Consider the following 13,423-nt stretch of genomic DNA (forward strand, 5'->3'; position numbering starts at 1 on the left):
GATTTCTTCGCTTCTTCTGGTCAACTAAACTGGTGTGGTATTGAAAAAAAGATGTATAAAATGAGTGTTTATAGTGATATCCCACGCGATGGCTGATTGCTTGTGTCATTGCTTAACAATATTACAGGGAAGTTTACACATCCTTCTATCAAAGCCACATCTGGCGAAGTATTGTGTATGACGAATGTGATTCATTACCTGGAGTAAAGGAGGATTTATAGCTAGTCAAAATAGATCGTATTAAATTAATTATATCTCAAGAAAGGAGGCAAATATTGAGATTCGGTTTCCAACTGACAGTGCGGAATTGTTTTTTCATTATTATCATATTGTGTTATATTTTCTGCAAGTGGAAGATCCCTTTAAGGTGACGTTGTTATTTTTTACATATTTTACGAGACATCACAGGTTTAAATTGACTTGATATATTGTTATTTTTTATCTGCTGTTTTAATTATATCTTACTGTATACATACTTGTGTTATATATCACATTCATATATAAAAAATATTATGTTAAGTGTTCTACCATTGATATAAAAAAGTGTCGCATCTTGTCAAACTGTATATACTTTCCAATGCTTGTTTAACAGTACCCTCGCTCCACCTTCCCCCCCACCTTCACCTACAATACCCTCCATCAGCACCTCCAGCCACACCCAGGCTTGTCCATCTACCCCTCTATTCTCTACTCTTCCCTCCCCTCACACCATCCCCTAAACCCCTCAATCACATATTCACAGCAAGCAAGAGAACACATCGAAAAAACAACAACAATAATAATAACAATACATTATCCGTTATAAAACTTTCTGAGTTTGGCCTGCACTTTGACCAATTTAAACCCACAGTTAATTACTCAAAGTGAGGTTACAATTGATGATGCACCCCACAATTTTGTAATCAAATGCATTCGCAAAACCAGGTGTGTGGGCACCCCTCCTACCCCCCTCCCTTATCAATTTCCCACACATATTCAAAAGTAGTTATTAGCACAACTTGCACTGCGGCAAGACCGAATTATGAAACTAATTTATATCTAAATATGCCTCAGATTGCACCATTTGACTATAGTTTCGATCTTCTTGTCCTATGTTCAGGACACTACGGATATATATATATATATATATATATATATATATATATATATATATATATATATATATATATATATATATATATATATATATATAAATATATATATATATATATATATATACATACATACATATAATTGAAACCATAGGCTATATATGCTTTTGGCTAATAATCTATTATTTTAGAGTTCACGCCTGTGCGTTTGAGTGTGTGGCGTAGAAGCACATCCTTGCCCCGATAACAGTGTTGACTATCTACCAGTAAATTTGTTCGTTGACAGTTAAAAATATACGATTATTTATTTAGGCTATAGTATTATGAATTCTTGATATCCAAGTCGATATACACGACACGATGTTATTAATTTGGGAAAGACAAGTTCACAGGGAGCATGCATCTAGTTTGAAAGGATAAATAACCCCTCACCTTCTGTCCACTGGATTCCCTTCAACCCATGAAAATGTGCATACGTATAATTCACTCATTATCATCCTGCCATTTTTTGCGACCTGCCTCCCACGTTACTACGTGACACTACTATGCAAACGTAAAGAGAGAATATTAAATTTTACACCAATCAAATTATACGGCTGACACAAGCGATATTAGCGGTATGCTAGTTGAAGACTCTTTGTTAAACAGAGTGTTATGTATAGGGAGCCGTAACCAACGTTCTTTTAACAGCCCGTAAACTTCCGTTTGCAAAGAAAGAAGGACATCGAATTGAATATGAACTGGAACTCTCAATCTACAATGGGAAACCGTATCAACCATGAAGGGTCAATGTGACGTGCTTCCAGGTGCTACTAACATATTATTTAACCCTTTGTCAATTCGAAGAGATAAGCGTTCCGCTGGCAACAGAACGCCACTATAACCGGGGCATTTACGGTAAATTTGAGAATAATTGCTTAGGTTTGGATGATAACGTCGTGGAGGTTTACTTTCCGTCTCTAAAAACTTGTGATCTGCATGGGTCCTGGATACTATTCGAACATCTACTGGCAGTCTTAGAGATTGCTTACGGCGTTCACTCCTGTCATATCATATGCGATTGTAGTACGTGCAAAAACGGCATGGAGACTTGTGCAGGTATCCCACCACAATTACAGTAGTGTTCGTCCGCTCAAAAAGTTAACCATTGTCGGGGAAAAAAGCTGAAACGACCTAATGTAATGCTTATTTAAGCATATTATCAGTTACTACCATTGTTTTTTTTCTGCCGTTATGTGAAATAGCATAATTTAAAGTACAGATGGTTTGAAAATATGTAGGATTGAATGTGATATAAACCATTTTAGAAAATCTTTGGTTAAATGTTGATATTACTCCGCGCGAGCAGATGGAAGGGTTTGGGTTCAGTATGCTAAATTTGCTCCTCTTCTCTAAACGGTTATGATAAGGAAATTTGCAAGTGCCATGATAGGCCAAGATCTCAGCTATCATGTGGTGGGTAGGATATGAAAACATCTATTTTTGTTTGGCAAGTCTTGAAAGTGACGAGTTTAGTGTGTAACTCATTGGAACAATTAATTGTGCTGTGACACCTGAAAGGAACAACGAATCGTGTTGCCGCGACGCAGATCTGCTTATGGTGTCTAGGTACATTTGTGTACAGTCCTGATAAGCTGCGTTCGTTTCCGTTGCAGTTCGATTGTTTGAGAGAAAATACTCAAAATTTTTGAATTAAAAATTGCACTATAAATGGGGAATATGTACAACTTAGCTGGATTCCATTGTACACGTAACTTCACAAATAATGTGGTAGCAATGAAATCAGGACATTAGTTGTTGTAGAACACACATGCTAAGAGTACAAATAGGAGTTGAGTGCTACCAGCATGTCACATGACCCTCCATTGTTGGTACGTTTTTGCGCGTACTAATTAACATAGTCGGTCCAGACTTTTGCTTAAGCCGAATGAGAGTGCGCGGGACCGGGAGTACAGAATTCGCGCTGCAAATTCACTTCAGTTTCTTGCCGTGTTCACAGACTAAGTTGAAACATTGTCAACTGAACTCGCGATGTACTGTACGATAGTAATTTTTCACAAATAGGTTAGGCTGGTGCTGGCTTGTAGTCTGAAATGTGATTGAAGGTATTTCATTCGTGAAATAACGCTAGTTTTCCATCCTTGGTATGTATTTTGAGAAATTAATGAAATAGAATACATAAACATTTCTTAGCCCTAATCATTTTTTTTTCTAAACTGAACTCTGTAACAACGGATATACGAAACAACACTGTACAAGGAAAATCCTAACATACATTTATGCTATAGGAAAGGCCTAACACTGTTACTTAAGTTACCGTGCGTTGAAATTAACTTGACATTTTAATATTATACAGTAATAGGCCTATGGGGTTACGATTTTTAATGGTACTTGTTATACGAGATCTCGATCAATATTAAAGAACAATTTCCAGCGAATCGAGAAGAAATGTACAAGTCTTGGAAGTGATTTTGACATTGTGTAGACCCTGCTGTTTCGATGAACTAAGCCAGGCTAGGCTAGATAGGGGGCCATGTCATTCGACCATCGGTACATTCCGCCATGGAAATGGTGCTCTTTCCGCCATTGAAAAAGTGGCATTCCGCTATATTACTCAGATGGCTGTAAAGCATTTTTATGGCGGAAAAAGCACATTATTGTGGGTGCACTGTACGCCTATATGCACTGTATATTGCTTCGCTACACACTACCTAGCCTAGGCCGCAAAATTGGCCATTTAAATCAACAATCAGGTTTGTTTAATAAGCAATCAACCTAAATTAATTTGATTTATTCAACCAACTATATTATATATTTGAAGACAGTGTATCTACTCTTACAAACTTACAATTAAAATTGTTCAATCAACATGTAGATTCACATGAAAAACTGTGTATCAACTCCCCAATCTTGGCTTAACTACAATTCAGTCTTTCCAGTGAACAAGTCACATTTGAAGACGTACCTATCCTTTCACCCCAATCAAAAAAGGTTTCACCTATACATTCCTGTGTTAAATCCATTCCTAAAATGTACCATTCCGCCATAGGTTTCGATCCTTTCCGCCATGACGGAAAGGATCGAAACCTATGGTGGAATGGTATGGCGGTATGTACCTATGGCGGAATTGCACTGGAACCGGCTAGAAAGGCTGTATACGAATTATTAGTATAGATCTAGTCGGGTTTTAGGTTGCATGGGTAATGAACAAGCACCCGGGAGCAAAATTTGGACCGTTCACATCACAACAAAATGACGTAGGCTGCAGGAGGTTTAAACAATTGAATTTCTCTGAAGTATAAGTATGTACTACAACTCCAAGATTTTAATTGCTTCGCTCGTTTATTTTATCTTTTTGCAGACCTTGAGATGTCAATGCGATTGTCATCAAACAGGAGGTAGGTATACAAACTTTTCATTATTTCATGTCCAGTATTGCATCATACAAGGCTACCTACAAAATGATCCAGTTGTTATACAGGAAAGATATCCAGCAGTTTTATAAAAACAGGAACCATATTATGATGTAAGAGTCAAAGTTCTGAGCCTTGAGAACTACTACACAACATTTTTGAACGTTAAATTGTTCTCTGGGCATAAAAATTTCACTGAGTCTAAATCGATGGATGGAAAAGAAAGTCGTAAGGTTTGATTTGGAGTACAGCGCATGATCTTAATTAACTGTACCCAGACAAGGTATGTTAAAGTCAAACCATGTCCAAAATACGACAAACAGCCTCCTAGCAGGTTAAGAAGTGTCCTACATTTGTCCTTTGTCTTTTCATACAGCATTAGTTTTATGATTTTAGTTGCTTTGAATAGTTTACTTTGAACTGTTGTTATTTTTTAATTTGTTTCACAGAAATCCAAGGAAGGGAAACAATGGTATTTCGACAACAGGTAGGACAGAAATTGTATCAGAATCTGATTCTTTACCAGATATATTTGGCGGCGGTCTGGATGGCGATCAGGATGACGTCATTCTCTTGACGACAGTAGAAGAAAAAGAAAACCTGGCAGAGATGATCGGCTCCGCAGTTGGTACGAAACATGATTTTTGCCATTGAAATATGACTGTACATTTACATTATCTCCCCTCCCCTCCCACCACCCCTTATCCCACATCCCAAAGAAAAAAAACAAGGCAAATGAAGGCTTAATTGGTACAGCAAAAGAAAAAGTTAAATAGCTATGTAAACTTACACTTATTTTATTCTGATGAGCTGTCACAGTGAAAGTTGTACTGCACTCCACACTTCCTTGTCTACTCTCTACTAAAACACTTTCCCATCCTCGTAGTTGACAAGTTCGCTAACATTTCAGCACTGCAGCCGCTGTGGACTCATTTTGGTCTATTCTTCACTAACAGACTTTCCCATCTTCATAGTTGACAAGTTGGCTAACATTACAACACTGCAGCCCCTGTTGACTCATTCTGTGTCATCGCCCACTTCATCTTCCTTCTGAGTTTGCCATTGAAAGACTACAGTGCCGTAATTCTAAAAAGTGAATCAGTTTGGAACAGCCAGATTTTTTGCTCAAGTGAATTGCTTCTCAGGTGCCCTCCCCCATCGCTCCACTTTCAGGACTTACTATGTAGATAGCATTCCATCTTGAACCTTTTTCTTGGCCGACCTGGTGAATATTTGTAGTCACCTGACTACCAAGCCTCAGTCAGCTTGACTACTGCTGTTTGCCTTTTACTGTACATGAGAAAAGACCTGACAGAATGCTTATGAATGCTGATAATATTAATATTTCCCGGCCGGGCAAGAAATGTTGGAAAATACTGGGAAATAGTAGTAAATACTGGGAAATACCGGGAAATATCGGTGAATACAAAATAATGCGAAAAACAACTAGTTAAGTGAGCACTGATTATGTCACTGATATGCATGAAATAGTGTTTGTTTTCCAGTTATTCCAGTAAGACTCAATTATAGTATAACTTACTGATTTGGTTCATCTAATTGAACATCTAATTAGACTTGGTCTGCAAAAAGCTGCAAAACTAGTGATACTGATGGGCTACAGATGTGTGAGAGGAGCATGGACATTGGCTGGTCATGAGCTAGCCACTAGTAGGACAGTATGAAAGACATGTTAAACCATAGTTACCATACCCAGTATTGGGGTGTTAAGTTGCTGTGTTGTTTAAAAACAGTGGTCAGTGAAGGCATTGTGACATCTGTGTACAGTACCCACAATAAGGTAAACAATTGGTTGCACGAGTGGAGGAGAGAAGGTTAAGGCTAACCCCGTTCATCCTCAAATGCTTATTTTTATCTTTTCCCTCCAACAGGTCAAACAGGGAGTAAGTCACTCAGGTTGAGACAAAGGTAAGTGCAAATAGTTATAACTTATTTACTTCGATTGTAAATGCCAGTGTGGAGTAAAATTACATAACAAAATAGGGAACAGAGGGAGTACTTGTTTGTGGATGGCCACATTACATGAACATTTTGGACCAAAAAAGCCCATTTCAAATTCAATCCAAGTTTACTGTTATGCTGTCACATTGAAAACAGTCTTGGTACGGTAATGAAAAACAAGCTCAATTTATGCCAAAATTGATAAAAACCATACTGAGGAGCAGGGCTGGAAAACCTTGCGAACCTTCCGAACCAGGTTCGCGGGAAATCCGCGATGCTCTCGGGAAATCCAGCCTTGCTGGAGAAAAAAAAATCGGGGAAAAAAAAACGGTACGAAACTTAAAAAAAACACGAAGGAGCAAAAAAGTACATCTGTAAAATAATAAGGAAAATTTCAGAAGAAAAGTTTCAGAAACAAAAGAAAAATGTCCAGAGAGTGTGCTCGCAATGTTAGTCACAATAGCCTATAATGAGTAATGATGTGTCCCCAACCCACTCACAAGGGCAATGTCACACGGACACACACGGCCCAGCGCGGGAAGCTTGCTGTAATAAATCAGCCTCGCGGGAAATGTTTTAATCAATATTGCCATTCCACATTTGTTTAATACTTATATTGTATTTTAGTTAGTAAACGTTTTCTTTCGTATGAATTTGACTTCAATTCAGTGTTCCCTCAAAGGTGCGGGATTCCCTTCAACTGACTCAGTAATCCCGCAAAGAAAACATTTGTCTGCTAGAAATCCCCGCATCGTTTTCTTGCATTCGCGATAAGTTTATACTCAATGCACAATGTATTCACTTGACAGAGAAAAAACTCTGAAAGATCCAGCAAAACAATTTCGAAAAATTCACGCGAAACTGGCATATCGTGCTAAATGCAACTAATGTCATGTAAACAAGGCTCTAGTACACCCATTTAAGAAAAAACTGTAAGACCACATCTGGTGTTAAGCTGGGGGAAAAGAAAGTATTTTCTAGAATTTCCAAAAATACGGAAAAAATAATATCCTACCATAGTTAAGTGCATAGCAAATAGCCTAACCACCTCGTCGGTTGCTGATCTCACGTTACTAGAAAAACACAACTAATTGTATTTTGTGAGCTTGACGTTTTCTACAAGAACATGGAAATAATATTAAGCATTTAGTTTATAATGCCAAGTGGCCTAAAACATGTTTTATTACAAGGTTTACTTTCGTAAAGATGGCCATAGCTAGTGGGGCCTCGATGTGCTGCATGTATAGGTATTGACTGTACCTCGTGTATCATGGGGAATACTACATGAAACGTTTCTTGGAAACTTGCCTAAAAAGGTTAACAAACAGGTGTTAGACAGGTTAGACAGGGGATGAGCGCGCAGTTGTTTGGTAAGTTACCTGGGAAAATTCGCAGCACATGTACAGTATCCTACCGTGTATTTAAGTAGGGTAAACCGTACTGCAGTTGTAAACTGATGTACGTATTGTGCATGTGTGCTATTCATTGTTAGGCAGTCTATAAACGGGGCTTTGCCGAACGCAGCTGTTTGTTTCATAATATAGTAAGTTCTTTAAGTTAAACATTTTAAAGATTGTAAGACATATTAAATCTCTTTTCATTTTATAACGTAATATAGCTACTCTAACTTGTCATTTGAAAATTTTCAACAGCTTCGTGACAATTTAAATTCAAAAATGTTTTCAGTATTTTGTATCCTCAACTGCGAATTTTTTATCGCCAGACACGCAAAAATACCAAAATTTCCGGGGTCTTTGCCCCATGGACCCCCACAAGGGGTTCCACCCCTTGACCCCACCAGGGCCCTAGGGCGGGCCCCTGAACCCCACGCCTTTATGCTCGCATGCTACGCGTGCTCTGCGTGTTCGCTGCGCGAACACCGGCGGGAAATCGGAAGTGTGTTCGCGGGAAATTGAACAAGGTTTTCCAACACTGCTGAGGAGTTGACAACCAGACATTTGAAAGAAGACAGATATATCTAACCATCATCTTGAGCCTATAAGTAAGGTCCTTGTGATGAATAAGTCTCCCAAACCGCTTAGCTAAATATAGCTCCTTTGTGGTAAACATTTCAGCTTTAAAACTTTCGTGAGGAGGCTGTCATTTTGTAAACCTGTGATTGTCAAATTACCACAAGGATCTGAAATATTTTACTTTCTCTTGGTTTATAAGGTAGACTGTTAACAATGTTGCCAGTGCTGAAACCAATGCCATCATTAAATTTCATGTTTTGCAGAAAATAACCAATGTTACAATAATAGGCAGGCAAATGAACTTGAAGCATGTGTGACTTGATGGTTTAAATCAGTGTTTTATATTGTAGTCTAGGATCATTACTCAAAGTAAGATGATAATTGATAATATGAATACACCTTTGAAGATTTTTTTCCCCAGGGGGGAAAAGAAATGGATAGTTGTTGCCAGATGCACTCAATAAAATTTCACAAAATGTTTAATATTTGTATTTCTACAATACAAAGAGCTATTAGAATGTATCTTTGCCTAGAAAATTAGCAAAACTTTCCAAGATATTTTGTGAAGCAATGAATTTCAGCAGTGGAAAAGCTCTCTTATGGGGGTTATTCCTTGTAACCAGATTTAATTGGGAGTTGGGAAAGGTGAACATTTCTGAATTGAATGTCTTGATTGGACCAACATCAGAGTGAACATTTGTACTCAATTTTGAAGTAGTGACTGGATATTCATATTATATGAATATTCAAAGATTTGCTGAATCATATTAAGCAAGAAGCATTATTGATTGATTATTTACAGGAAGGAGAGAGCAGCCAGCATAGAAGATAACAACTCGGACATGAATGGATCTTCGTCCGACATCTTCGAGGACAGCGTGGCAGCCACAGATAAACAGGATGAAGATTTGAGTAACAAGAAAACCAGAGCAGGAAATCCTGTCAGGAATGTCCAAAAGGAAGCCAAGATAGTCTCAGATTATATACTGCTTGGGAAAATTGCAGGACCAAGAAAGTCACAGCGTATCAGAATGCTGGTCGATGAAGGAGAGGCTTCAGGTACTAATGAAAATGAACCAGGAGATGCAGCAAGCAGCAAGACAACATCAAATGTACGTGTAAAGTCGAGTGGCACGGAGAGTGTTGAAGACAAGACAGACGATGCAGTAAAAGAAGACGAGGAAGTTGAAAACGAAGAAGGGGAGAGAAGAGGTAGCAGAAGTACTAGAAATGTGAAGAAGATAAACAAGGGTAAAGATAGTGAGATAGTTGAAAGGGGATATAAAGAAAGTTCGAAGGATAATAAAAAACTTCTACATAAAGAGAAACTGAGAACGAATATCACAACTGTGACTGCAGAAATTCACAAAGATGCAGGCCCTAGCAAACTTGAAGAGAAATGCCAGTCAAAGGACAAAACTGCCACCGGGGGATCAGACACCATTGAAGAAGACAAAGAAGGTGTCAGAGAGGAAGGGGGTGCTAGTGATGGATATGGAACTCCTCGGAAACTGAGGAATCAAACTGTGAAGGAGGCGCAAGTTAGTAGGCAAGCAGAGGAGGCTGAATCTGATTTTAACGAGTCATGTGAACAGGAAAGTACAAAAGAGGATGGGTTAGAGAGGACTGCATCCGTTGAGAAGGAGAGAGAAGAGAAAGAGATGAAAGGAAAAGAGGGGAAGGAGGTTGATGCATCAGTTGATGAAGAAACATGGGAAGGAGAGACCCCTCATGAGGTTGATGAGATGGAGGTGGATGCCCAAGTTGACCCATCAGATAATCCTGAACTTATTAGCAGTGAAAGCGAAGGGATGGAGGAGGAGGAACCAGATGATGACAGGCAGGATGCATCAGAGGAAACTATTTCTATTGATAAAAAGAAAGAGGAGGACATAGAAAATGCTTTTATTGGAGAGGAAGCAAAGCAAGAACTGTCTAAGGATGTGCTTGTGAATGTGGAGGATGAAAGTAGCCAGGAAGATGTGGGACTAAACAAGAGTTCAAAAACACAAACACAGTCATCTGGTGAAGAGGATAAAAGTATCGGGGAGGATGAAGGATCAAGGCGAAATCAAGAGAGAGAGCAACGGATAGAAGTTGATGAAGATGGGAGTAGCCAGGATGAAGCAGGACCAAGGCAGGATCGAAAGAGAGGGAAAAAAGAAGCTGATGAAGATGGGAGTAGCCAGGAGGAAGCAGGACCAAGGAGGGATCGAAAGAGAGGGAAACAGGTAAAAGTTGATGAAGATGGGAGTAGCCAGGATGAAGCAAGACCAAGGCGGAATCAAAAGAAAGGGAAACAAGAAGTTGATGAAGATGAGAGTAGCCAGGAGGAAGCAGGACCAAGGCGGGATCGAAAGAGAGGGAAACAGTTAGAAGTTGAGGAAGATGGGAGTAGCCAGGAGGAAGCAAGACCAAGGCGGAATCAAAAGAAAGGGAAACAAGAAGTTGATGAAGATGGAAGTAGCCAGGAGGAAGCAGGACCAAAGCGGAATCGAAAGAGAGGGAAACAGGTAAAAGTTGAGGAAGATGGGAGTAGCCAGGAGGAAGCAGGACCAAAGTGGAATCGAAAGAGAGGGAAACAGGTAAAAATTGAGGAAGATGGGAGTAGCCAGGAGGAAGCAGGACCAAGGAAGAGTGTAAAAAAGGAGAAAACATGCAGTGATGAAGATACTGAAGGATCAGAAGATGCGGAGGCAGAAGATGGAAGGAGGAAAAGCCTTAACACCAGAGGTTGGTGAAATGTTTCAACTCATGGAAAAGTTTCTCATTATCTGCTCAGGTTAAACTTAGCTTCAATATAAAAAGTTTATTGGTTATGAGGGTAAATCACGACAGATGTTGAAGATCTCAACTGGGTGTTTAGACCTTTTACCATCAAATTTAAAATTTTTAGGCAAAAATCTTATATACTAGGTATTGTAGGGAACTTTGGCTGATTACTTGATTCAAGCTAGTGGAATTTGAACATAGTTCAGGTAAGAGTGCAGTGCAGCATAGCCATCTGTTTAAGGAGCTCTCACATGTTATGTGCTTAATAGTTTGTTTTGTTATTTTTGCACAATTCATTTTTGATCTGAAAATAGATCTTGGCCAAATTTAGAAGACTGCAAGTAATTAAAAATGGTAGCTAAACTTAGGCTTGATTACCACTTTAGGACAGAAAGAAGAAACACTATTTAATAGGACCAAAATTTTCACCTAATAACAGCATCTTTTCTTGTTTTACATTTTTTGTTAAGTTTGTTTAACTTTATTCTGTTTTATTTGATTGTTTATATAGTTTTTTTGAGTATATAGACACAAACTTTGATGTTGCTGATACATTAAGAATGATATTTTCTCTGGAATTTCTCAGTTCTTTTTGCATTTACATTTCCTAGGTACTGAAGTCAAACAGGAGGAGGAATCGCAAGATGCTTCCAGTGAGGACTCTTCTGTCAATGGCAAGTATTTTTGTAAAAGCCTCGGAATTAATTAAGTTGATTGTAAGATTATTGATGATAATAATATTAATAATAGTACGAGGAGAGACGATTCACTACAGTGCAGGTGGTTAGCTGGAGTGTTAATGTGGACAAGGTCGTGGGGGGGGGGAGCAGGTAGGGGGCAACATCATGGATGCATGTGAAAGGTAGGAAAAGAAATTTGCAATCAGTGGCAATAGTGAACAGACAACCACTACAAATTGTGATTGGGAGTAACATTTTCAGATCTGGCCTGTGAAACTAGTCTTGCCACCGAGTTTCTTTAGGGGATGACCAAGAAGGCCATATATGGCAAGCTAAATTGCAAGTGATATTATCACACAAAAATGTGCAATAGGGTTGTGAAAGAAAATTGGTAAAATTGCTCATCAGTTGGGTTTGTTAATACCAGAAGGGTCCAAAAAGAATCACATCAATGATCACATGAAAGAATCTCTGTGTGAATTATTAATTTATTATGCTTTATATTTTAGTAGTAGTAGCATGAAGGCTTACATACTGTACCGTTAGCTTTGGTGCTTTCAGTTTTGAAACAAGGTAGCAGATAGCCGAGAATAAAAATGACCCTACCAATAGGATACATCACACAGAATGTAGTCATACCACTGGTCACAATTTTGAGAAATGATAGAATTTTGCAACATTTTGGGTGAAGTAAAAAAGGGTTAGGCAGGTTGGAAATATAATCAGAAAGTTAATTAAAAGAACAAGCCCTTACATGCAAATCTGTAGTAATTGAAATATATAATTTAATTAAAGTAGACTGTGGTACATGCAAATATCGAATATCCTTTTGGAACAGGAATGTACTGAAGTAGCCAACAGGCCTATGCACGAATCTTCCAGACAAAGTTAGTCACCCCCTCCCCCCACCCCCCCAGTATTACCATAAGCATCTGTGGCAACACTTCTTAACTATGCAGTTATTTTATGAATAAAGATAAAATATATAGTTAACCTGTAAATAGATAAATACATTTTTATCATATTCACTGTAACAGTCTGTCAACTAAAGTAGCAAATCCAAATTTGTTTGGGAGACCTAGCAGATATAGGAACAGCAGTTATGTGCTTGTGATATTTAAGTAGGTTTAAGAGCGTGGATTTGAAGGTAACAAACGATGTTTGTAAGATATGCAACAATGATATATATTTGAGCAGTGAACCTGTGTTACTGAATTTTGAATTGATATTCTAAGGGAGTTTTGCTATCTGCTGCCCACTAGTATTGGTGACGGATGAATAATGTTTCTTTTCCCTATTATTTTACATGGTAAGTAAGTAACCATTCATTTAAAACTTATCACCTTTAACCTAATCGCATTGTCTTTCTCTAGATTTCACTCAAGACTTTAAAGGAATACGTTGTACATCATGTTATCAGCAGCTGAATCAGTACAACAGGAAAAGTCTGTGTGAGCACCCAACACTTGGCGTGTTAATCTGTAGGGTAAGTCTATACTGCACATGGATTTATGGCCTTTTTAAACTACAGGTTG

General features: G+C 38.4%; 1 protein-coding gene across 2 annotated transcripts in view; it reads left to right on the top strand.

The window, feature by feature from the left end:
* Positions 1-3,015: 3,015 nt before the first annotated feature.
* The window catches only part of LOC139980369 (uncharacterized), a 44,548-nt gene continuing 34,140 nt past the window's right edge, over positions 3,016-13,423 (top strand). For both annotated transcript variants that reach the window (XM_071992001.1, XM_071992002.1), the window contains exons 1-7: positions 3,016-3,235; positions 4,453-4,489; positions 4,954-5,132; positions 6,394-6,430; positions 9,239-11,169; positions 11,820-11,882; positions 13,262-13,374. In XM_071992001.1, coding sequence (XP_071848102.1) covers positions 4,461-4,489; positions 4,954-5,132; positions 6,394-6,430; positions 9,239-11,169; positions 11,820-11,882; positions 13,262-13,374 — 2,352 coding nt within the window. In that variant the 5' untranslated portion in view covers positions 3,016-3,235; positions 4,453-4,460. The remainder of the gene's footprint in view (positions 3,236-4,452; positions 4,490-4,953; positions 5,133-6,393; positions 6,431-9,238; positions 11,170-11,819; positions 11,883-13,261; positions 13,375-13,423) is intronic.

Source organism: Apostichopus japonicus, chromosome 14 (genome assembly GCF_037975245.1).
Source record: "Apostichopus japonicus isolate 1M-3 chromosome 14, ASM3797524v1, whole genome shotgun sequence".
Taxonomy (NCBI): Eukaryota; Metazoa; Echinodermata; class Holothuroidea; order Aspidochirotida; family Stichopodidae; genus Apostichopus; species Apostichopus japonicus.